Source organism: Loxodonta africana, chromosome 5 (assembly GCF_030014295.1).
Source record: "Loxodonta africana isolate mLoxAfr1 chromosome 5, mLoxAfr1.hap2, whole genome shotgun sequence".
Classification (NCBI taxonomy): Eukaryota; Metazoa; Chordata; class Mammalia; order Proboscidea; family Elephantidae; genus Loxodonta; species Loxodonta africana.
Window position 1 is genome coordinate 157,661,970 of NC_087346.1, and position 25,205 is coordinate 157,687,174.

Below are 25,205 nucleotides of genomic sequence, written 5' to 3' on the forward strand. Positions count from 1 at the left end.
ATTTTTTGGTGGTATGAGGTCCCCATGCCTCTCTGCTCATTTCTCTCTTTTATATCTCAAAAAAGATTGGTTTAAAACACCATCTAATCTTGTAGATCTCATCAATACAACTGCTGATAATGCATTTTATTACATCATAGTGATAGGATTTACAACATATAGGGAAATCATATCAGATGATAAAATGGTAGATAATCATACAATCATACAAGGGAATCATGACCTAGCCAAGTTGTCAGATATTTCTGGAGGACACAATTCAATCCGTGACAGATGGAAAAAAATATATCAAGCAAAGAGCTACCCAAAAAGGGCAGGAGTGGCAATACTAGTCTCAGATAGAATAGACTTTAAAACAAAATCCACCATAAAAGACAAAGAAAGACATTATGTAATGAATAAGGGGAAAATCCTTCATGAAGACATACCCATAATAAATATCTACACTCCCAATGACAGGGCTCCAAAATACATAAAACAAACTCTGACAGCACTGAAAAGAGAAATTGACAGTTCCACAATAATAGTAGGCAACTTCAACACACCACTTGGTAAAGGACAGAACACCTAAAAAGAAACCCAACAAAGATACAGGAGATCTAAAGGCCACAATCAGCCAACTTGACCTCACAGGCATATGTAGAACCCTCCACCCAACAGCTGCAAAGTGCACATTTGTTTCCAATGCACATGAAATGTTCTCCAGAATAGACCAAATCTTAGGCCACAAGGCAACCCTGAACAAAATCCAAAACCCTGAGGTAATACAAAGTATCTTCTCAGATCATAATGCCATCAAAGTAGAAATTAACAACAGGAAGAGCAAGGAAAAAAAAAATCGATTACACAGAAAGCAAATAACACCCTGCTTAAAAACCACTGGGTAATGGAAGAAATCACAGGTAGAATCAAAAAATTCCTAGAATCAAACGAAAGTGAAAACACATCATACCAAAACCTTTGGGAAACAACAAACGTGTGTTCAGAGGTCAATTTATAGCAATAGATGCACCCATCAAAAAAGAAGAACAGGACAAAAGTCAAAACATTAGCTACACAACTCCAACAAATAAAAAGAGAACAGCGAAAGAAGTCCACATCCACCAGGGGAAAGGAAATAGTAAAGATCAGAACAGAAATAAATGAAATAGAGAATAGAAAAAGAATAGAAAGAATCAACAAAACAAAAAGTTGGTTCTTTGAAAGGATCAACAAAATCAACAAATCACTGGCCAAACTGACAAAAGAAAAACAGGAGAGGAGGCAAATAACCCAAATAAGAAATGAAATGGGGAACATTACAAAAGACCTAAATGAAATAAAAGGGATCATAACAGAGTACTATGAAAAACTACACTCCAACAAATTTGAAAACCTAGAGGAAATTTCTAGAAACATACTACCTACCCAAACTAACACAAACTGATGTTGAAAATCTGAACAGACCCATAACAAGAAAAGAGATTGAAAAGGTAATTAAAAAAAAAAAAAGAAAACCTCCCAACAACAAAAAAAGCCCTGGCCCAGAGAGCTTCACTGGAGGATTCTACCAAACCTGCAGAGATCTTACACCAGTTCTACTCAACCTATTTCAGAACATGGAAAAGGAAGGGCTACTTCCAAATTCATTCTATGAAGTTAGCGTAACACTGATACGAAAACCAGGCAAAAACACCATAAAAAAAGAAAATTACAGACCAGTATCTCTCGTGAATATCAATGCAAAAATTCTCAACAAAATTCTAGCCAATAGAATTCAGTATCATATCAAAAAAATAAGACACCACGACCAAGCGAGATTCATACCAGGTATGTAAGAATGGTTCAACATTAGAAAATCAGTGTAATCCACCACATAAATAAAAGAATCACATGATCATCTCAATCGACGCAGAAAAGGCATTCAACAAAGTTCAACACCCATTCCTGATAAAAACCCTCAATAAAATAGATACAGAAGGGAAACTCCTCAACACAATAAAGGGCATCTAAACAAGACCAACAGCCAACATCATTCCTAATGGAGAGAGGCTGCAAACATTCTCCTTGAGCACAGGAACAAGACAAGGATGACCTATATCACCACTCCCATTTAACACTGTGCTGGAAGTCCTAGCTAGAGCAATAAGGCAAGAAAAAGAAGTAAAGGGCATCCAAATTGGTAATGAAGAAGTAAAACTGTCCCTATTTGTGGATGATATGATACTACACATAGAAAACCCAAAAGACTCCATGAAAAAACTACTGGAACTAATAGAAGGATTGAGCAGATTAGCACAACACAAGATAAACATACAAAAATTAGTTAGATTCCTATACACCAATAAAGAGACCGATGAAAGGGAAATCAGGAAAACAATACCATTTTTAGCCCCTCAAAAAATAAAATACTTAGGAATAAATCTAACCAGGATGTAAAAGACCTATACAAAGGAAACTACAAAGCACTACTGCAAGAAACCAAAAGAGATCTACATAAATAGAAAAACATACCATGCTCATGGATGGGTAGACTCAACATTGTGAAAATGTCAATTCTACCCCCCAAAAAAAAAAATTTTTTTTTTTTTTTTTGCCCAAAGCAATCCACAAATACAATGCAATCCCGATACAAATACCAACAACACTCTTTAAAGGGATGGAAAAACTAATCATTAACCTTATAAGGAAAGGGAAGAGGCCCCAGATAAGTAAAGCACTATTGAAGGCGAAGAAAAAAGTAGGGGAACTCACACTACCTGACTTCAGAACCTACTATACAGCTACGGTAGTTAAAACAGCCTGGTACTGGTACAACAACAGATACATTGACCAATGGAACAGAATTGAGGAACCAGGTGTAAATCCATCCACCTACAGTCACCTGATCTTCGACAAGGACCTGAAGTCCATCCAATGAGGAAAACATGTTCTTTTTAACAAACAGTGCTGGCAAAACGGTATGGCCATCCACAAAATGATACAGGACCCATACCTCACACCACACACAGAAACTAATTCAAAATGGATCAAAGACCCATATATAAAACCAAAAACTATGAAGTTTATAGAAGAAAAAATACAGTAAATGCTGCAAGCCTTAACACATGTTATTAAGAGGTTACAAACCATTAACTAACAACACTCAAACTCCAGAAGATAAGCTAGATAACCGGGATCTTCTAAAAATTAGGCACTTATGCTCATCAAAAGGCTTCACCAAAAAATTAAAAAAAGAATCTACAGACTTGGAAAAAATTTGGGGCTATGACAAATCCGACAAAGGTTTAATCTCTAAAATCTACAGAAAAATCTAACACGTCTATAACAAAAAAGACAAATAATCCAATTAGAAAATGGGCAAAGAAAATGGACACTTCACCAAAGAAGGCATTCAAGTGGCTAACAGACACATTAGGAAATGCTAGTGATCACTAGCCATTAGTGAAATGCAACTCAAAACCACAATGAGATATCATCTCACCCCAGCATTACTGGCACGAATCAAAAAAACAGAAAATAACAAATGCTGGAGAGACTGGGAGGAGACTGGAACTCTCAGGCACTGCTAGTGGGAATGTAAAACGGTACGACAACTATGGAAAACAATATGGCACTTCCTTAGAAAGCTAGAAATAGAAATACCATATGATCCAGCAATCCCACTCCTAGGAATATATTCTAGAGAAAAAAGAGCCGTCACTTGAATAGACATATGCACACCCATGTTCACTGCAGCACTGTTCACAACAGCAGTAAGATGGAAACAACCTAGACGCCCATCAACAGAGGAATGGATAAACAAACTATGGTAGGTAAACACAATGGAGTAATATGCAACAATAAAGAACAATGATGAATCTGGGAAGCATCTCACAACACGGATGAATCTGGAGGGCATTATGCTGAGTGAAATTAGTCAATCACAAAAGGACAAATATTGTATGAGATCACTACTATAAAAACTCATGAAAAGGTTTATACACAAAAAGAAACAATCTTTGATGGCTGTGAGGGAGGCAAGGGGTGGGGATGGAAAAGCACTAAATAGACAATAGATAAGTGGTAACTTCGGTGAAGCGTAAGATAGTACACAATACTGGGGAAGCCAGCACAACTTGGCCAAGGCAAGGTCTTGGAAGCCTCATAGAGACATCCAAACTCCCTGAGGGACCAAATTATTGGGCTGATGGCTGTGGGGACCACGGTCTTGGGGAACACGTAGCTCAATTGGCATAGCATAGTTTATAAAGAAAATATTCTACATTCTACTTTGGTGAGTAGCATCTAGGGTCTTAAAAGCTTGTAAGCGGCCATGTAAGATACTCCACTGGTCTCACCCCATCTGGAGCAAGAGAGAATGAAGAAAACCAAAGACATAAGGGAAAGATTAGTCCAAAGGGCTAATGGACCACAACTACTATAGCCTCCACAAGACTGAGTCCAGCACAACTAGATGGTGCCCAGCTTCCGCCACCAACTGCTCTGACAGAGATCATAATAGGGGGTCCCAGACAGAGCTGGAGAAAAATGTAGAACAAAATTCTAACTCACAAAAAAAGACCAGACTTACTTGGCCTGACAGACACTGGAGAAACCCCAAGAGTGTGACCCCCCAGACACCCTTTTAGCTCAGTAATGAAGTCACTCCTGAGGTTCATACCCTTCAGCCAAAGATTAGACAGGTCCGTAAAACAAAACGAGACTAAATGGGCACACTAGCACAGGGGCAGGGACTAGAAGGCAGGCGGGGGACAGGAAAGCTGGTAATAGGGAACCCAAGGCGGAGAAGGGGAGAGTGTTGACATGTCGTGGGTTGGTAACCAATGTGACAAAACAATATGTGTACTAATTATTTAATAAGAAGCTGGTTTGCTCGTAAAGCTTCATCTAAAGTACTATTAAAAAAAAAAGGTTCCAGGGAGTTTATAAAAAAAGAAATTATTGCTGATATTTTTGGGGAGTGATGGTGGTATTATCTTAAAAGTGGGGATTCTTGTATCTTAGTCATACATATTGAAATATTTACACATCAGTTATATCATGTTTGGGATTTACTACAAAATAATCCAAAGGGTGAGGGGTCTGAAAGTATGTGGAATTACAGAGGAAAGAGGATTGGCCACACGTTGGTAACTGTTGAAACTGGGTGATGGATACTTTTGTTTGTGTTGGAAAAATTCTATAATAAAAAGGGTTTTTTTCAATGTTTTATTATGTTTTCAAACATACAGAAAAGTTGAAAGAATAGTACAGTCAGTATTCATATGCCCACCAGCTAAATTCTAAAATTAACATTTTTGCTATATGTGCCTTATCTCATCTCGGTCCATCTAGTAAAAAAGTTACAAAAATCTTTATTATTCTAAATGAAAGATGAAAGATGTTCTAGATAACTTTGATGTTAATTACCCTGGAGTATAGTTTAATTCTTAGAAAATTTATAAGCCATTTGCCATCACAACAAATCCCATCCTGACCATGCCGTATAAGTTAATACTTTTCTTTTTGAAACTACAAAAGTAATATATCCTTGTAAATTTTCAAATAATATAGAAACAGAAAGGGAAAGGCCCTCCTCACCCTGAGGGCACTTGGCCATGCAGGGGCACATCAGAGTCGACGTGGCTGGGTGTCCCCTAGAGCTGCTCAACATGACAGCCTCTTGGTCCCTCCATTCCCAGGAGGAGCCACCGCTGGACGGTTAGATTTAGGAGATTGCACTATAACTCACCCTGCTTCCAGCTGCCATCATCACCGAGAAACTGGAGCACGGCTCTCACAAAATCCTTCGCATTAAAACAAATAACAGGACATTTACATTTCAGTGTTTGAAGCAGCACTTTCCTAGGAGATGAAAAGAAATGAATTGATTTAGACATTAAGTTAGAAATTTTGACCTTGGAAAAACAGCAGTACGGTTGCCACTAATAACTATCCCATATAGCAGGAAACCCTGGTGGCATAGTGGTTAAGTGCTACAGCTGCTAACCAAAGGGTTGGAAGTTTGAATCCGCCAGGCGCTCCTTGGAAACTCTATGGGGCAGTTCTACTCTGTCCTATAGGGTTGCTATGAGTCAATGACACTGTTTGGTTTTTTTTTTTTATAGCACTACATGCTACCAGACAGATCTTCCTTCTTCTGAGAGCTGAGCATAGATTAACTGAAAACTCCCATGAGGCAGGGATGCTTTGCTACCTGCATTTTACAGCTGATGAAACCGAGATACAGAAGGGCTACAGAATGTCCCAGGGTCATACAGCCTTTAAGTGCCTATTCCTGGGTACAACTCATTACCTGCAGAAAAGACCCACGTTCCCATGCAGCGCACACACATTCTGGGCTCCTTCCAGCCTGGTCCCAACATAAATCTCCAGCACTCCCTCCAAACATTCTGCCTGCTCATCACATGGCATTTTCTTTCCTCCATCACCAGAGTGTGCCACGTCCTCGCACACTCCCGGACCACTGCATATGCTGTACTCTCGCCTAAAATTCTCCTCCCGTGATTTCTGCTGGCGGGTCTTCCCCGGACTGGGAGTGGCTCCTGCACCTACGTTTCTTCTATCCTCCGGTGCACGGGTCTGTGCCAGCAAGGACCCTTTTGCTACACTGTATCTCCTGTATCTCCCATTACATCCTGAGCGCCTTGACTACGGATCACAAGAGTTCCCCTTTACTACACACCTACCGTGTGCCACATACTAGGTTAAATACATCACAAAGACTGCTGCATTGAAACCTTATCACAGTCCTATTAACCAGGCACCAGATCCATTTTACAGATGAGGAAACTGAGGGTCGGACAGGTTAAGTAATTAACACAACTGACAAGTGGCAAAGCTGAAGTCTGAAGTCTGAAGGCCATATCTTGGGCTGCCAGAGGCCAAACGCTAAGCTAACATGCTCGATCTGCCTTTCCAGTAAGTGCTTATTAAGACATTAATGAGGTTCTTCAGACAGCGCTGAGGAAGGAAAAAACCAGAAGTCCGGTTAGTTCTGCCGAACAAGTCAATATGTAGTTAGATTTTGCTTGTCTTGAGCTGAGAAATCTGTGCTCCAAGGATGGACTTTTTTTTAGGCCTTTTTGCATTTTCTTGATTGTTTCACTTCAAACACGTAAGCCAGGATCGTGGGGAACGCAAAGTGCCGATGGCATTGTCCCAGAGGGCATTGTTCCAGGTCGTGACATGGCTGGACTGGGGAGGAGGACACCGAGGGAAGGAGAAGGGCAAGAAGGAGTGAGAAGCACAAAAGGGAGGAAAACGCTAGGGGCAGCTGGAGCATACCTTCCACTTGGCTGCTCTTTTACACACGAAACCTGGAGGTCCTTAATGAGATCATCTAACAACTACAACACTAACTGATAAGAGACAGCAGCTAGTTGATTCCTACCTTGATTAAGACTAACAACAAAAAGAATATCATGTGAGTAAAGTGACTAGACAGTGTTTTATAAATTATTTACATTGTATGAGCCGAGGATGTCACATTTGCAAAATAAACAGGCACTAACAGAGTATTTTTTTTTTTTAACAGAGTCAGTCAGGAGACTCAAGTTCAAATCTCAAGACTGATATTTAACTCTAATTATCTCTCTGAGATTCATCTATGAAATGGAATTAATAAAACCTGGCTTATAGAGTTAATGTGAGGATTAAGCAATGTCACATATGTGAAAAGACATTTCACAGGTGTTTAATAAATGTTATAAAAAATACTTCTTGTGTAAAATCTTGTTTATGTGTATGTTAATTTAAATAGGATTTAATTAAATTCATTTCAAACCTCATAGATACCATCACAGAACTGGGATTATTACTCCCAATAATATGGCACTTGAGGTAGTATCTTCTCGTAACTGTCTTGAAATTTATAAAAATTAAGTTTTGGCATTCGGTCATTCAAAAAATAAGTATTTATTGAACACCTGCATCGTTCTTGGCTGTGGGGATAAAATAATGAACAAAGCACAAAGGTTTCTGCCTTCAGAGAGCTTAGGGGCAGACACAGTAAACAAAGTAAGTGAAGTGCATAGAATGGTCAATGGCGGTAAGTGTTATGAGGGGGAAAGGGAGACAGGAGTGCGTGTGTGTGATAGGTGTAGTCAGGGAGGGCTCTGCTGATAAAGTAACATCTGAGTGAAGATGTGATGGCTAAGTGAACAAAAAGCCTAGCTGATGAAGGAAAGTCCTTTATAGGTCTTAGCTATTAAATGTGGAAGAAATGATAGTTAGAAAAATCACCATTTTACAAGCCATAATTGAGATTCAGATGACCCTCATCAATGGAAAAAATCATTAAGGAAAAGGCTGCATAGCCCTTGTCTGGCTCCTGATTCCAATAAATCAAGTGTGGAAGGACACTTTGAGCCCATCAGGCAACTTTACATTCGGACTGGGTATCAACTGATACCAAGGAAACATGGTTAAGTCTGTGGAGTCTGGAAACGGCACTGTGGCTACATAAAAACATGCCCATATTTTTTAGAAATACACTGAGACAAAAAAAAAAAATGAGACGTGGGGGTCAAAAGACATGTCTGGAATTTTCTTTAATCCCAGGTCCTCCCCTCCCCCCCAAAAAAGGAAGTATGGCAAAATCTTTGGTAACTGTGGCCTAGGTAGATACATGTATGGATTCATTATACTACTCTCTACTTTTGTTGTTTTCATAATTTGCTTTAAAAAGGGGAAGAGGCGATAAAGAAAAACATAAAGGAATAATGTAGCAACGATGCAGACATCTGGGGAAGAGGGACAGGGAGAACGAGGACCTTAGGTGTGAGATACAGTGGAGGGGCCAGAGCATGTCGACCTCAAGGGCCGTCAGAGAAACATGGGCTTTTCTTCAGCGTGAAGCAGGAGCTGCTGGAGGGCTCTGAGCAGTGGAGTGATGTGATCTGGTTTATACTACATTTTAACTAGATGGCTTGGGTGCTCTGCTGAAAACAGACTGAAGGAAGCAAGGGTGGGAGCAGGAGGCCAATTTGGATGCTACTGCCACCATTCAGTCAGGAGGTGATGGTCTAGACCAGGGTGCCACTAGTACAGGGATAAGAGCAGGTCAGATTCTAGTTATATTTTGAAGCAGAGCAAGTAGGATTCGCTGTGAGCTTGGATGTGTATGTGAAAAAAAGACAGAAGTCAAAGATAACGTCGAGAGCTTTGGCCTGAGTTAATGGAAGGCTTAGTGCTAACATTAACTAAGATGATAAAGGCATGCTTCAGGGAGAAAACGAGCTCAGTTTTGGACATGTTAAGATTGAAATGACCATTAAATGTCCAAGTGGAAAATGTTGAGTAGGATATATAAATCTGGAATTCAGAAAAGGCCATAGAAATATGAGGAGCCCATTCTTATAGAAAGAGTATTCCACAGAATACACCCATTGCCACTGAGTCAATTCCAACTCACAGTGTCCCTACAGGACAGAGCAGAACTGCCCCACAGGGTTTCCAAGACCTTTACAGAAGCAGACTGCCACATCTTTCTCCCCTACAGTGGCTGCTGGGTTCACTCTCGTCCTTTTGGTTAGCAGCTGAGTGCTTAACCACTGTACCACCAGGGTTTCTCTTTCCATAGAATAGACCTGCCTTAATTTTTCTTTCCAAAGAAGATTATGTGAAAAGAAGGTTATGGAATTCCTGGGAGCAGAGTGCTATATTGGACTAACATTGTCTCCTTCTCCCCAAAATTACCTAAAACCAGCCAGAGTCCAATGAGTCTATGGTAAATATGGAAGGACCAGTATTAGGCCCTGCTTTCTCATCCTGAGCCTCCCTGAACTCCTCATCAGGGCAGCAGCTTCAAAGAGCTCTCCCATGGGCAGTTAACTGACTTCACGCTCAGAGGGCTGGGCAGGCAGGCAGTGGATACCACCCACCCAAGGGAGGAACCTTATTTTGTGCATAATATGAGCAAGGAGACGATGATGTGGGCATAGACTTCAGCCCAGAACAGAAGCATCCACGCCTGTTCTAAAATTCTGTGGTTTTAAGAAGGCAGGTCCAATGAGATATGTCTTGCTTGTTTTTATGTCATCAGAGCTTTGAAATTAGTAACATCCTTGATGGTATGGAGGGAAATTTACTGTTTGAAGGTAGTGATGACTTAACATTCTAATGCAGTGAGTGAGTGAACAAGTATAATAAAGAAACTCATCTGGCAATCTGGCAGGGAGTGACGATGGGTTTTCAGGCCTTGGGGAAGATGGTTTTCTCCCCAGCTTCACATTGTAAAGTTAACTCAAACACTGGACAGGCTCCAAAGAAAAGCTATGGAACATCTACCCCCGAAGCATTTTGGGGAGAGCAAGCCAGTGTTTGCAGAGGTTTAGGGAAGGGTCCAGGAACCTTCTTTGGTCCCTATCGTTTCTGTATTTTAGATCCATTTTATTTCATGTGTCTCCACATGAAGCATCTGAACAGTTAAATAATTAACTGGTGTTTGGGAGATTTCAAATTAGGGTAAATCAGGCATGTCAGTTAAGATTTAAAATAGCTGCAACGATGTTCTCAAATATACCAGCAATCGTGAGGATGATGCAGGACAGGCAACGTTTCGTTCTGTTGTACCTGGGGTTGCCATGGGTCGAAGCAGAATTAACAGCAGCTTTTTTTTTTTTTTCTATCTATCTCCTTTATTTTGTCAGAATCAACTCGATGGCAGAGTTTGGTTTTTGCTATCTACCTACCTACCTACCTATCTATCTATCTAGAATTTAAAGGAACAAGTAAAGATTTCTTACCTGGCAAATTGAGTATGTATATCCTGTTCCTGTCCCCAAATAGAAGACTGCTCTATTTTTATGTAAATATACCTATCATCAGAAATGAATTCCTCAAGAATGCCATCAGAGGCTGAGGCATCCAGAGGACCACTGCCTTCTTCCACTTGGCTCTTTAGTAATATTACAATTCCTTTAACAGAAGAAACTGTAGCCTGTGAATACACAATAGGATAAAATTTCAAAATCAAAAATACATAGTGCATTTATTCTAGGATATGACGTGTTTTATAATTAAGAAAAAAAATGCCTGAAATCAAATTTGTAAATGAACATCTCTTTTAATGATAATCAAAGCCAAAACTCAAATTCATGATCTTACCACCAAAATCTGGTCTCTTCCCTACTCAACATCATAATGGAAGTCTTAGCCAGTGCAATAAAGCAAGAAAAGAAATAAAAGGCATACAGAATGAAAAGGAAGAATTATACTATTTGTAGATGACATGAATGTTTACATATAAAATCTAATGTAATCTACCAGAAAGAAAAAAAAAAACCACACTTAGTACTAAAATGTGAGTTTAGTGAAGGTTCAGAATGTAAGATAAAACACCAAAATCAATCAGATTTCTATATATCAGCAATGAACATGTGAAAACCAAAATTTTTTAAAAATACCATTTATAATAACTTTAAAACGTGAAATTGTTGTCAGGTGCTGTCAAGTCAGCTCCAACTCATTGCAACCTTTATGTGTAACATAATGAAATGCTACCCAGTCCTGTGCCACCTTCACAATAGTAGGTATGTTTGAGTCCATTGTTGCAGCCACTGTGTCAGCACATCTCGTTGAGGGTCTTCTTCTTTTCTACTTCACCAAAAATGATATCTTTCTTTTTTCATGGATTGGTCCCTCTTGATAATATGTCCAAAATAAGCAAAACGAAGTCTGGTCATCTTTGCTTCCAAGGAACATTCTCACTGTACTCCTTCCTTCCAAGACAGATTTCTTCATTCTTCTGGCAGTCCATGGTATATTCGATATTCTTTGCCAACACCACAATTCAAATGCATCAATTCTTCGGTCTTCCTTTTTCATTTCCTGGCTTTCGCATGCATATGAGACAATTGAAAACACCATGCTTGGGTGAAGTACATCTTAGCCCTCAGAGTGATGTCTTTGCTTTTTAAGATTTTAAAGAGGTCTTTTGCAGCAGATTTGCCTGATGTAATATGCCATTTGATTTCTTGACTGCGGCTTCCATGGGCATTGACTGTTGATCCAACTAAAGTGAAATCCTTCACAATTTCAACATTTTCTCCATTTACCATGATGTTTCTTATTGGTCCCAAAACCAAACCCACTGCCGTCAAGTCAATTCCGACTCATAGCAACCTTACAGGACAGAGTAGAACTGCCTCGTAGGGTTCCCAAGGCTGTAAATCATTATGGAAGCAGGTTGCCACATCTTTCTTCTGTGGAGTGCCTGGTGTGCTCACACTGCCAGCCTTTTAGCCAGCAGCTGAGTGCTTAACCAGTATGCCACAAGAGCTCCTGCTTATTGGACCAGTTGTAAGGAAATACTTGGGTATAAATCAACAAAACACGTATAGGGTCTGTATGCTGAAAACTACAAAATGCTGATGGAAAAATCAGAGGAAACCTAGATAACAAAAAGACATACTATGTTCAAGGACTGGAAAGACTGGAAGATTCAAAACAGTAAATATGTCAATTCTCTTCAAGTTAATCTTTAGAACCAAGAAGATCAATAAGCCCCAAGCACAAGAAACATGGAGAAAGCTACACCAAGATGTATCATAATCAAGTTGGTTAAGACCAGTGATAAAGAGAAAACCTTAAAAGCACCCAGGGGGGAAAAAACACATTACTTAGACAGAATCAAAGATAAGGATGGCTACATGTTTCTCATGGGAAATAAAGCAAGTTAGAATATAGCGGTTTGACATCTTCAAAATACTGAAAGAAAGAAGTCAGCCTACAACTGTTTAGCCAGCAAAAAACTTTCAAAAATGAAAGTAAAGGAAGATTTGTACACTGAAACTGTAAAATATTGCTGAAAGAAATTAAAGATAGAAATAAGTGGAAAGACATTGCATGTTCATAAATGAGAAAACTCAATAGTGTTAAGATGGTAAAACTTCAAAAGTCAATCTATAGATTCAACAAAATTTGCAGCAAAATCCCAGTTGACTTTTTTGCAGAAATTAAAAAGGTAATTTTAAAATTCATATGCAAATGCAAAGGGCCCAGAATATCCAAAACCATCTGGAAAAGAAGAACGAAATAGTAGGACTCACTTCCTGATGTACTCCAAAACTACAGTAATGAAGAGCCGGTGGTACCTGCATAAGGATGAACATAAGGATCAATGGAAAGAACTGAGAACCTAGAAATAAACCCTTACCTTTACTGTCATTTGATTTTTGACAAAGGTGCCAAGAAAATTCAATGGGGGAAAGAATAGTATATTCAATAAATGGATATCCACATGCAAAAGGGTGAAATTTGCACCCTTACCTCACACTGTACAAAAAATTAACTCAAAATGAATCATGAACCTAAATATAAGAACAAAAACTATAAAAATCTTAGGAAAAGACATAGAAGAAAATCTTTGTAACCTTAGGTCAGGCAAAGAATTCTTAGGAATGACAATAGAAGCACAAAGAATAAAAGAAAAAAACTGGTTGGGGGCCAAGATGGCGGACTAGGTAGACACTACCTCGGATCCCTCTTGCAACAAAGACTCGGAAAAACAAGTGAATCAATCACATACATAACAATCTATGAACCCTGAACAACAAACACAGATTTAGAGACGGAGAACGAACAAATATGGGGAAGCAGCGATTGTTTTCAGAGCCTGGAGCCAGCGTACCAGTCAGGTAACCTTCGGCGCCCGATTTGGGGCAGAGCCCAGGGGAGCAGACGGCACAAACAAGCGGCCCAGCCCTAGCCCCCGAACTCACCCCGGGAGGGGGTCCAGCTGGTTCGCGCAGGCGGCGTGGCGACGCAGCCGGTGGGAGAAGTCCCCAGGAGGCAGTGACTGGTCTTGGAGCGGGGAGAGCAGCGTCCCAGCCAGGACACGCGGTCACGGCACAAGCACGGGGAGCTGCTCCACTCACCTGAACTAACCCCGGGAGGGGGCCCAGCCGGTTCTCGGGGGCAGCACGGTGACACGGCTGGTGGGACGAGAAGTACCCAGGAGGCAGCGACTGATTTTGGAGTCAAGAGTGCACCGTCCCAGCAGGGGAACCTTAACGTTGGGTGTGGGGCTGGCAGCAGAGGATCTGACCATGACTTGAGCGGGCCAGACCCCCCGGGGGCAATCTCCACACAGCCAGCACACATAGGCGACGTGCCCCGGGGGAATCTCAGCTATCATAGTCATTCCAAGCAAGACAAGCAACTCTGGCTATATTCTGAGGTGCTACTCTCCTATCTCTCTGATCCCTCCCCCACCCTCCCCAGGCGGCTTCATTAACATCCGAACAGCCTGAGCCAGAGGAAGAACTCTGATAGGGATCTGACTGCATTTTTTTTTTAGCGGATTTTCTGGAAAAACTAGTTTCCCAGTGATGGCTCGGAGACAGCAGTCCATATCAAACCACATAAAGAAGCAGACCATGACAGCTTCTCCAACCCCCCAAACAAAAGAATCAAAATCTTTCCCAAATGAAGATACAATCCTGGAATTATCAGATACAGAATATAAAAAACTAATTTACAGAATGCTTCAAGACATCACAAACGAAATAAGGCAAACTGCGGAAAAAGCCAAGGAACACACTGATAAAACTGTTGAAGAACTCAAAAAGATTATTCAAGAACATACTGGAAAAATTAATAAGTTGCAAGAATCCATAGAGAGACAGCATGTAGAAATCCAAAAGATTAACAATAAAATTACAGAATTAGACAACGCAATAGGAAGTCAGAGGAGCAGACTTGAGCAATTAGAATGCAGACTGGGACATCTGGAGGACCAGGGAATCAACACCAACATAGCTGAAAATAAATCAGATAAAAGAATTTAAAAAAATGAAGAAACCCTAAGAATCATGTGGGACTCTATCAAGAAGGATAACCTGCGGGTGATTGGAGTCCCAGAACAGGGAGGGGGACAGAAAACACAGAGAAAATAGTTGAAGAACTCCTGACACAAAACTTCCCTGACATCATGAAAGACGAAAGGATAGCTATCCAAGATGCTCATCGAACCCCATTTAAGACTGATCCAAAAAGAAAAACACCAAGACATATTATCATCAAACTCGCCGAAACCAAAGATAAACAGAAAATTTTAAAAGCAGCCAGGGAGAAAAGAAAGGTTTCCTTCAAGGGAGAATCAATAAGAATAAGTTCAGACTACTCAGCAGAAACCATGCAGGCAAGAAGGGAATGGGACGACATATACAGAACACTGAAGGAGAAAAACTGCCAGCCAAGGATCATATATCCAGCAAAACTCTCTCTGAAATATGAAGGCGAAATTAAGATATTTACAGATAAACACAAGTTTAGAGAATTTGCAAAAACCAAACCAAAGCTACAAGAAATACTAAAGGATATTGTTTGGTCAGAAAACCAATAATATCAGATACCAGCACAACACAAGGTCACAAAACAGAACGTCCTGATATCAACTCAAATAGGGAAATCACAAAAACAAATTAAGATTAATTAAAAAAAATAATAATAATACACATAACAGGGAATCATGGAAGGCAATAGGTAAAAGATCACAATAATCAAAAAGAGGGACTAAATACAGGAGGCATTGAACTGCCATATGGAGAGTGATACAAGGCGATATAGAACGATACAAGTTAGGTTTTTACTTAGAAAAATAGGGGTAAATAATAAGGTAACCACAAAAAGGTATAACAACTCCATAACTCAAGATAAAAGCCAAGAAAAACGTAACGACTCAACTAACATAAAGTCAAACACTATGAAAATGAGGATCTCACAATTTACTAAGAAAAACGTCTCAGCACAAAAAAGTATGTGGAAAAATGAAATTGCCAACAACACACATGAAAAGGCATCAAAATGACAGCACTAAAAACTTATTTATCTATAATTACACTGAATGTAAATGGACTAAATGCACCAATAAAGAGACAGAGAGTCTCGGACTGGATAAAGAAACACGATCCGTCTATATGCTGCCTACAAGAGACACACCTTAGACTTAGAGACACAAACAAACTAAAACTCAAAGGATGGAAAAAAATATATCAAGCAAACAATAAGCAAAAAAGAAGAGGAGTAGCAATATTAATTTCTGACAAAATAGACTTTAGACTTAAATCCACCACAAAGGATAAAGAAGGACACTATATAATGATAAAAGGGACAATTGATCAGGAAGACATAACCATATTAAATATTTATGCACCCAATGACAGGGCTGCAAGATACATAAATCAAATTTTAACAGAATTGAAAAGTGAGATAGATACCTCCACAATTATAGTAGGAGACTTCAACACACCACTTTCGGAGAAGGACAGGACATCCAGTAAGAAGCTCAATAGAGACACGGAAGACCTACTTACAACAATCAACCAACTTGACCTCATTGACTTATACAGAACTCTCCACCCAACTGCTGCAAAATATACTTTTTTTTCTAGCGCACATGGAACATTCTCTAGAATAGACCACATATTAGGTCATAAAACAAACTTTGCAGAGTCCAAAACATCGAAATATTACAAAGCATCTTCTCAGACCACAAGGCAATAAAACTAGAAGTCAATAACAGAAAAACTAGGGAAAAGAAATCAAATACTTGGAAAATGAACAATACCCTCCTGAAAAAAGACTGGGTTATAGAAGACATCAAGGAGGGAATAAGGAAATTCATAGAATGCAACGAGAATGAAAATACTTCCTATCAAAACCTCTGGGACACAGCAAAAGCAGTGCTCAGAGGCCAATTTATATCGATAAATGCACACATACAAAAAGAAGAAAGAGCCAAAAGCAGAGAACTGTCCCTACAACTTGAACAAATAGAAAGCGAGCAACAAAAGAATCCATCAGGCACCAGAAGAAAACAAATAATAAAAATTAGAGCTGAACTAAATGAATTGGAGAACAGAAAAACAATTGAAAGAATTAACAAAGCCAAAAGCTGGTTCTTTGAAAAAATTAACAAAATTGATAAACCATTGTCTAGACTGACTAAAGATATACAGGAAAGGAAACAAATAACCCGAATAAGAAACGAGAAGGACCACATCACAACAGAACCAAATGAAATTAAAAGAATCATTTCAGATTACTACGAAAAATTGTACTCTAACAAATTTGAAAACTTAGAAGAAATGGATGAATTCCTGGAAAAACACTACCTACCTAAACTAACACATTCAGAAGTAGAACAACTAAATAGACCCATAACAAAAAAAGAGATTGAAACGGTAATCAAAAAACTTCCAACAAAAAAAAGCCCTGGCCTAGACGGCTTCACTGCAGAGTTCTACCAAACTTTCAGAGAAGAGTTAACACCACTACTACTGAAGGTATTTCAAAGCATGGAAAATGACGGAATACTACGCAACTCATTCTATGAAGCCACCATCTCCCTGATACCAAAACCAGGTAAAGACATTACAAAAAAAGGAAATTATAGACCTATATCCCTCATGAACATAGATGCAAAAATCCTCAACAAAATTCCAGCCAATAGAATCCAACAACACATCAAAAAAATAATTCACCCTGATCAAGTGGGATTTATACCAGGTATGCAAGGCTGGTTTAATATCAGAAAAGAAAAAAAACTGATAAATTGAAATTCATCAACTTTAAGAACTTTTTGCACTTCCAAAGACACCATCAAGAAATTGAAAAAAGCGAACCACCAACTGGGAGAAAATATTTGCAGATCATATATCCAATAATGAAGTTATATGAAGATTAAAAATCAAGAAAATACACAAATAACCCAATGAAAAATGGGAAAAATATTTGAACAGACATTTCTCCAAAGAAGACAGATGAATATCAATAGGCACATGAAAAGATGATCAACATATTATTAGGAAAATGCAAATCAAAACCACAAGGAAATGCCACTTCACACCCACTAGAATGGCTAAAACAAAAAAGAGACAATAACGAGTGCTGGTGAGGAAATGGAGGAAAGGGAGCCTTCATACACTGCTGCTGGATGTACAACAAATTCACCCTTTTGCATGTGGATGTTCATTTGTTGAGAAGACTATTCTTTCTCCATTGAATTTTCCTGGCATCTTTGTCAAAAACCAGCCACTCTTGAAAAGAGTTTAGCAGTTTCTTAAAAAATTAAACACAGATTTACTATATGATCCAGCAAATTCCTCTCCTATGTATTTACCCAAGAGGAATGAAAATTTGTGTCCACTCTCAAAGACTTGCATGAGAATGTCCATAACAGTATTATTCACAATAGGGAAGATGTGTAAACAACCTAAATGCTGATCAACTGATGGATGGATAAACAAATGTGGTATACTCATACAACAGAATACTGTTCAGCAATAAAAAGGAACAACACACATGCATGCTGCAACATGGATGAACCTCAAAAACATGCTAAATGAAAAAAATCAGACATGAAAGACCACATACTTTATAATTTCATTCATATGAAATACCCAGGAAAGGTAAATCTCTATCTCCTATTGAATATATCTAAAAACCTTGTATGAAATTAAGAGACAGAAAGTAAATTAATAATCGGCTAAGGCTAGGGTAAAAATGGGGAGTGACTGCAAATTGGCACAAAGTTTTTTGATGGGTGGTGGAAATGTTCTAAAATTAGAATATAGTGATAGCTGCACACCTCTGCAACTTAACAAGACAAACAACCCAATCAAAAAATGATCAAAGGACTTGAACAGACATTTCACCAAGGAGGCTACTCAAATGGCCAACAAGCACATGAAAAGGTGCTCAATGTCAATAGCCGTTAAAAAAAAAAAAAAAACCATTGCCATCAAGTCGATTCCAACTCACAGAAGACTGTCTTAGTTATCTAGTGCTGCTACAACAGAAATATCACAAGTGGATGGCTTTAACAAAGAGAAATTTATTCTCTCACAGTTTAGGAGGCTGGAAGTCCAATTTCAGGGCACCAGCTCTAGGAGCAAGCTTTCTTTCTCTGTCAGCTCTGAGGGAAGGTCCTTGTCAACCTTCCCTGGTCGAGGAGCTTCTCAAAACAAGTACCCTGGGTTGAAAGGACACACTATTCTCCTGGATCTTGTTTCTTGGTGGTATAAGGTTCCCATGTCTCTCTGCTCACTTTTCTCTTTTATATCTCAAAAGAGATTGACTTAAAACACAACCTACTCTTATAGATTGAGTCCTGCCTCATTAACATAACTGCTGCTAATCCCACCTCATTAACATCATACAGGTAGAATTTACAACACATAGGAAAATCACATCAGAGGACAAAATGGTAGACAATCACACAATACTGGGAATCACAGGCTACCCAAGTTGACACACAATTTTGGGGGCACACAATTCAAACCATGACAGTAACCCTATAGGACAGAGAAGAACTGCCCCACAGAGTTTCTAAGGCTGTAATCTTTACCAATGCAGACTGCCACATCTTTCTTCTGCAGAGGTGCTGGGTGGGTTTGAACTGCCGACCTTTCAGTCAGCAGCTGAGCACTTGACCACTGTGCCACTAGGACTCCTTCAGTAGCTATTAAAGAGATGCAAATCAAAACTACAATGAGATGGCAATGAATGACAGTGATAAAAAAAATGGAAAACTATAGGTGTTGGCAAGGTTGTAGAGAAACTAGAAGCCTTATCCATTGCTTGTGGGAATGCAAAATGGTACAGCCACTGTGGAAAACATGTTGGCAGCTCCTCAAAAGTTGAACATAAAACTACCATTAAAAAAAAACCGTTAGAAATCCCAATCACAGGTATAGACCCAGAAGAAGTGAAGGCTGGAATGCAAACAGAAACCTGTGCACCGATGTTCACTGCACCACTTTCCACAACAGCCAAAATGTAAAAACATGTGGCTATCAACAGGTGAACGGATAAACAAAATGTGGTATATACACCCAATGGAATACTGCACTGCCATAGAGAGAGATGAAGTCCTGACATATGCCACGGCATCGATGAACACTGAAAACATGCTGAGCAAAATAAGTCAGTCTCAAAGGGACAAATACTGTATGACGTCACTTATACTAAATAAGCAAATATACAGAAAACAGTATCAGTGGTTACCAAGGGTGGGAAGAAGGGAGGAGAGGTGTGTTTGTAATTAGGGGACGTTGAGTTTATGTTAGTGGTGGTGGAGTGATTTGGAAAAAGGATTGTAAGAATGGTTGTATAGCTTGAAGAATGTAATCAATGTCGCTGAAGGGTACACATAGAAAACTACAGAGATGGAGAATGTTTTGTTAGTATATTGTCATCACAATAAGAACATCAATTGTAAAGACTTCTGGTTCCGGACAGTATGCGGTAGATACATTTCTCCCTATTCCTCCTGTTCAGTATAGCTAAAGAACCCTGAATGTAACACACAAAACAAAGGTAAGAAAACTCTGAGAGGTAGAGACTGGCTAGGGACCCCAGGGCTAAAGAACAACACAACAACGAGCTCTCTGGGTTTTTTCTTTCTCTCCTATATATCCCAGACTGGGCACTGGAGAAGCCCACAATCCAGAAACACCAATGGGGAAGGCAAAAAGGCCCCCTCCAAATCCTGCTATTTAATCAAGCCAAAGGACCAGGAAAGGGGAAGTCTAGCAAGCCAGAAATCTTTTTGACAATTGAAGGGGAAAACAGGCTTTGCAAGGCCAAACATGGCTGCTCTCACACTTTCTGTTAGTTCACTGCTGTTTTCTAAGCCCCTGTTATGTGACCTTGCTGAGGCAGTCATATGAAACCCTCTGGCATGGAGCCACCTTTGTCCTTGACCACTATAAAACCTCTGCCCCACCTACTGCTGAGTGTGGAGATCTGCTTTGGTCCTTCTGCAGTTGGGGACCACTGCCTTGGTATATAAATCTCCCTGATAAAGACTCCTTTGCTGTCACACTGGAGTTGTCCACCTCTTTCTTTGGTCTCTCAGCATCCTGCAATTTGGGAGGCAAATTTCAAGTTACTGGTCCATGCCTGGGTAATTGGTGAGCCAGCCAAGAGACCAAGGAAATTGTGAGTGGGAGTGAGGCATCCACAGAGGAAATCCTGGGTTTTCCAGCCTCCTCCATGTGGGGAGGCCTGACCTGTATGCTTGATGCATGCAGCCACCCACGAGTACAGGGACACCCTGAAAATGCCAAGCAGCATAGCACAGTTGTGGGAAGATGTGCGTCTTCAAAGTGTGGAAAGGAAGCTAGGAGAGTAGCAGTTGCCACGGGATGGCCACTGCTCTGGGCTGCTTGGTTGACCACTGCTCTGGGCTGTTTGGTTGACCACTGAGGCCCAGCTAGCTGCTGAAGTGCACATAAGAACCCTATAGGAAAAAAAAAAAAAAAAAAAGAACCCTATAGGAAGAGCAGCAGTGAGAAAGAGATGTTCGCCAGTCCTGTGAGGCAATGACCGGTGTATTAAGGAGCTGCCTCTGAGAGCAGGACATGGAATTAGAGATACTCAACTGTAGGTGGGTGAAGCTGCGGGGAAGGAAAGTGCAAAGGCAAGGATTGGAACAGTGTTGATGAGAGGCAACTGGGATGCGAAAATGTGGAATCTGTGGGATAGTGGAGTTGGTAGTGAATCGAATGTGGAAGTGACAGTGGAGGAGGAGTCTGACAGTGCATTGCAGCCCCCTTGGGCACAGCCTCTCCTTACTCGTAAGATTAAAGCTACCCAGGAACCTGATGACCCCCAGACACAAAATCCTGCCAGCCAGTACCACAACAAAGTGGATACGCCCCTCCTGAGCTGATTGAGGGAAGGAAACTATTGCAGCTTGGCTACTACGTCTGCGGCTGTGGGATGTCAGGGAAAACAGTGTCTCTTTAAATGGAGCCGAGGCCAAGAGCCTGAGGAGCTTAACCACCACCCCACCCTCTGGCAGCGTTTATATGCACCTTGGGACACAGAGGGCAAACATACCCTCACAGATTGGATCATCTTGTGTTGCAGAAGAGTGTGGCTGAATGAGGGGGATCTTCCCAATGCTGCTGGGAAGTGTCTTCTGTAGAGGGGTTATAGCAGTTCATTTGGGAGTTAGGTATGTGCCACGCCATTTATGCGAGCACTTCCAGGGGACAATGAACTTTTTACTGTAGGAATGAAAGCAAGAATTCTGCAGGCAGCTCCTCCTTCCTGATAGGGCATGCATGTTGGTGCTATTGTCAGTCCCTTACTGGGTCAGACAGTGTACCAGGTAGAACAAGCCATAGCTGATTTTAGTGAAACGAAGGCTAGAGAGAAGGGGGTGCAAGCCGTGAGAAAAAAGAAAGACTGAGAAACCTGAGAGAAGGCAGTCCGAGGGCCCCTTGAAAGTGACCCAAAGACAGATGTGGGTAGACTTAGTGGCTGCCAGGACAGAAGTGCACAAGACAGATAAGCAACCAAATGCTTTTTGGTTAGTCTTTGGAAGGATCTGAAGCTAGAGCAACAGTATCGCCCTCTGGGTCCTACTGCCCCTCTTGAGAAAGTGCCCCTTGCTGCTGGGTGGACCCTGCCCATCCCTAAGGACTAGGGGTGGGGGCTGAGGTCACTTGCATATCAGAGCCCTGCAGGGAGACCAGAGGTCCCACGTAGAAGTCACAACACATTGGTCAAGAACAAACAAGCAGTGGATACTAGCTCTGGTTGATACCAGGGCCGAGTGCACCCTTATCTTTGGAGATGCTGAGTGGTTTCAAGGACCCCCCCTTGGCAATTGATGGGAACAGCAGAAAGTCCATCCGATTATACCAGGTACTTCTGGCCCTGCAAGTAGTACACATTCTGCCTAAACTGTATCAAGTTTATATTTCCCCAGTATCAGAATACCTTCTAGGTGTGGATGTTGTCATGGGACTGACTTGGACCATGTCTGTGGGAGAATTCCCAACTGCGAGTGAGGGTGGTAAAGGAAGTCCTGAGAGGGAATACGGCTTGGGAACTAGTGACCTTGCCCCCCACACCATGAATGGTGGTAGACATCAAGCAATACAAGTTACCCGGAGGACATAGGGAGATTACTGAAACTATTTCGGAGTTAAAAAGAGTACTTATCCTCTGGGAAGCCCGAACTGCTTTTAACAGCCCTGTGTGCCCTGTGAAGAAACCACATGGCTCCTGGCATATGACCCTGGACTACAGGGAACTTAACAAAGTGATCCCTCCTATAGATGCTGCAGCCCTGAGCATAACTTATTTGTTAGAAACCCTTAGGAGAGCCCCAGGCAGGTCTCATGCGGTGTTGGATCTGGCCAATGCATTCTTTAGCAACCTTCTAGCCCTGTCTGCCCAAGACCAGTTTGCCTTCATCTGGGGTGGGGGGTGGGCAGCAATGGACATTTCAAGAGCTCCCCCAAGGATATTTACATAGTCCCACTATTTGCCATGGTATGGGGGCTAGAGATCTGACTTTTCCCCCTTCCCTGCTACTGTCCGTTGGTTTCATTACATTAATGACATGTTTACTGCTGAAGATATTTCTCTGTTAAAGGAGCATCTAGATGCCCTAATCACCCACCTACAGGGGAGAGGACGGGCCATGAATCCCCACAAGGTGCAGGAGTAGAGAATGTTGGTAAAATTCCTAGGGGTCGTCTGATCAGGTAAGACCCACGTATTGCCTGAAGCCATAGGTGATAAGACACAAGTTTACCCCACCCCTAGGATGCCAAAGGAAGTGCAGGCCTTTGTGGATCTTTTGGTGGTATTGAAGATAATTTATTTCCCAACTTGGCCTGGTGCTTGAGACCACTCTATCAACTGGTAAAAATGAGTACTTCTTGGGATTGAAGTCATGAACAGCAGAAAGCTCTGGGAAAGGAAAGGTGTTGGTTCCACAGGTGAAAGTGCTGGGCACGATACAGGAAGGGGGGCCCTTCCAGTCAGATGTGAGGAGCACGGGGGGCGGCTTTGACTGGGCCTTGTGGCAAGACCAGGATGGAACTAAAAATCCCCCTACATGTATGGTCCCAACTGTGGAGAGTGGCAGAAAACCGATACGGTCCCATGGAGAAATAATTGTTAGCACCCTATGATGCTCTCTGCCATGTAGAGCTGTTAACAGGGGCAGGAGCTATCACCCTTCACACAGTTCTGCCCATAAATGGGTGGGTCAATGGGCTACTTTCCAAGCCATCATCAGCTATCACCCAGGCAGCTGCGCTAACCAAATGGCATGCATACCTGCAACAGGGCAGTGTCCTCTCTGCCAGTCTGCTGTACCAAGAGTTACAGGCTGTACTTGGCCCAGTGACATATCAAGATGATCCCCCAGCACAAGCTGGCACACTGCTAGAGCCGCCTCCCCCTCCTCCAAGAGAAGGGAAGGGCTGCTGCCAGGAGACACGTGGTGCACAGGTGGCTCTAACTGAGGTATGCCAGCATTGACGACAGTGGTAGCTGTGTAAGCCTCCACTGGTACTATTTGGTTTGAAACTAGCTCAGGGGGCAAAGCCATCAATAGGCCAAATTAAAGGCCATGTAGATGGTCATCACCCACGAACTGTGACCCTTACCCCTGTATATGGACAGTTGGGTGGTGGCCTGTGGATGGGCTATGTGGATAGGCCAATGTCATGAGGAGCAATGGACAATAATGGGTAAAATCCTGTGTGGGAAAGCCTTGTTGCAGGACATCTGAGACTGCCTCCAAACCCCAGATGCTGACCTGACTGTTTTTCATGTAACAGCTCATTTACCCATTTCCCTGCCAGGAAACCAAAAAGCAGACTCTGCAGCACACGTTCAAACAGTGCATCCTGAGGGGAAAGCCGCCCATTGGATTCACCAGAGAAGCAGACACTGTAGTGCCTGTGTTGGCTGAGGAACAGCCAAAGAGGCAAGCATAGCAGTTAAAGTACAGTGATCCGGTGGGTGCTGTACAAAATGGCCCCGCGTGCTCATGCCAATACCCGAGGCATGTGCCACGTGATCCTGGACCAATACATAAGGGAACACAGCCAAGGACAGACTGGCAGGTAGATTATATAGGGCCACTAACTCCCAGTGAAGGAGCGAAGTAGCTCACGTTTGTGTGAACACCGTCACTGGCTTGAGACAGTCATTCCCATGTCAATGAGCAAGCCAGGCTTCTATAATAAAGGGGTTGCAAACATTGAGTGTTAGGTACGGATACCCCAAAGGGTTGACAGTGACCAAGGGACACACTTTACAGGTCATGATGTGCACAAATGGGCATTTGAGAACAAGGTATAACGGCATTACCACTCCAGGCTGCAGGCCTGGTGCAAAGGAGGAATGGTGGCCTAAAACAACAAATACGAGCCCTTAAGGCAAGGCTTCCCTGGTGGGGT

General features: G+C 41.4%; 1 protein-coding gene across 1 annotated transcript in view; it reads right to left on the reverse strand.

Moving 5' to 3' along the window:
• Positions 1–25,205, reverse strand: part of POLN (DNA polymerase nu) — a 236,393-nt gene that overhangs the window by 152,285 nt on the left and 58,903 nt on the right. The window contains exons 4-5 of the mRNA XM_003411340.3: positions 10,731–10,924; positions 5,714–5,826 (exon numbers count right to left, since the gene is read on the reverse strand). Of these exons, the coding sequence (XP_003411388.3) occupies positions 5,714–5,826; positions 10,731–10,924 (307 nt within the window). The remainder of the gene's footprint in view (positions 1–5,713; positions 5,827–10,730; positions 10,925–25,205) is intronic.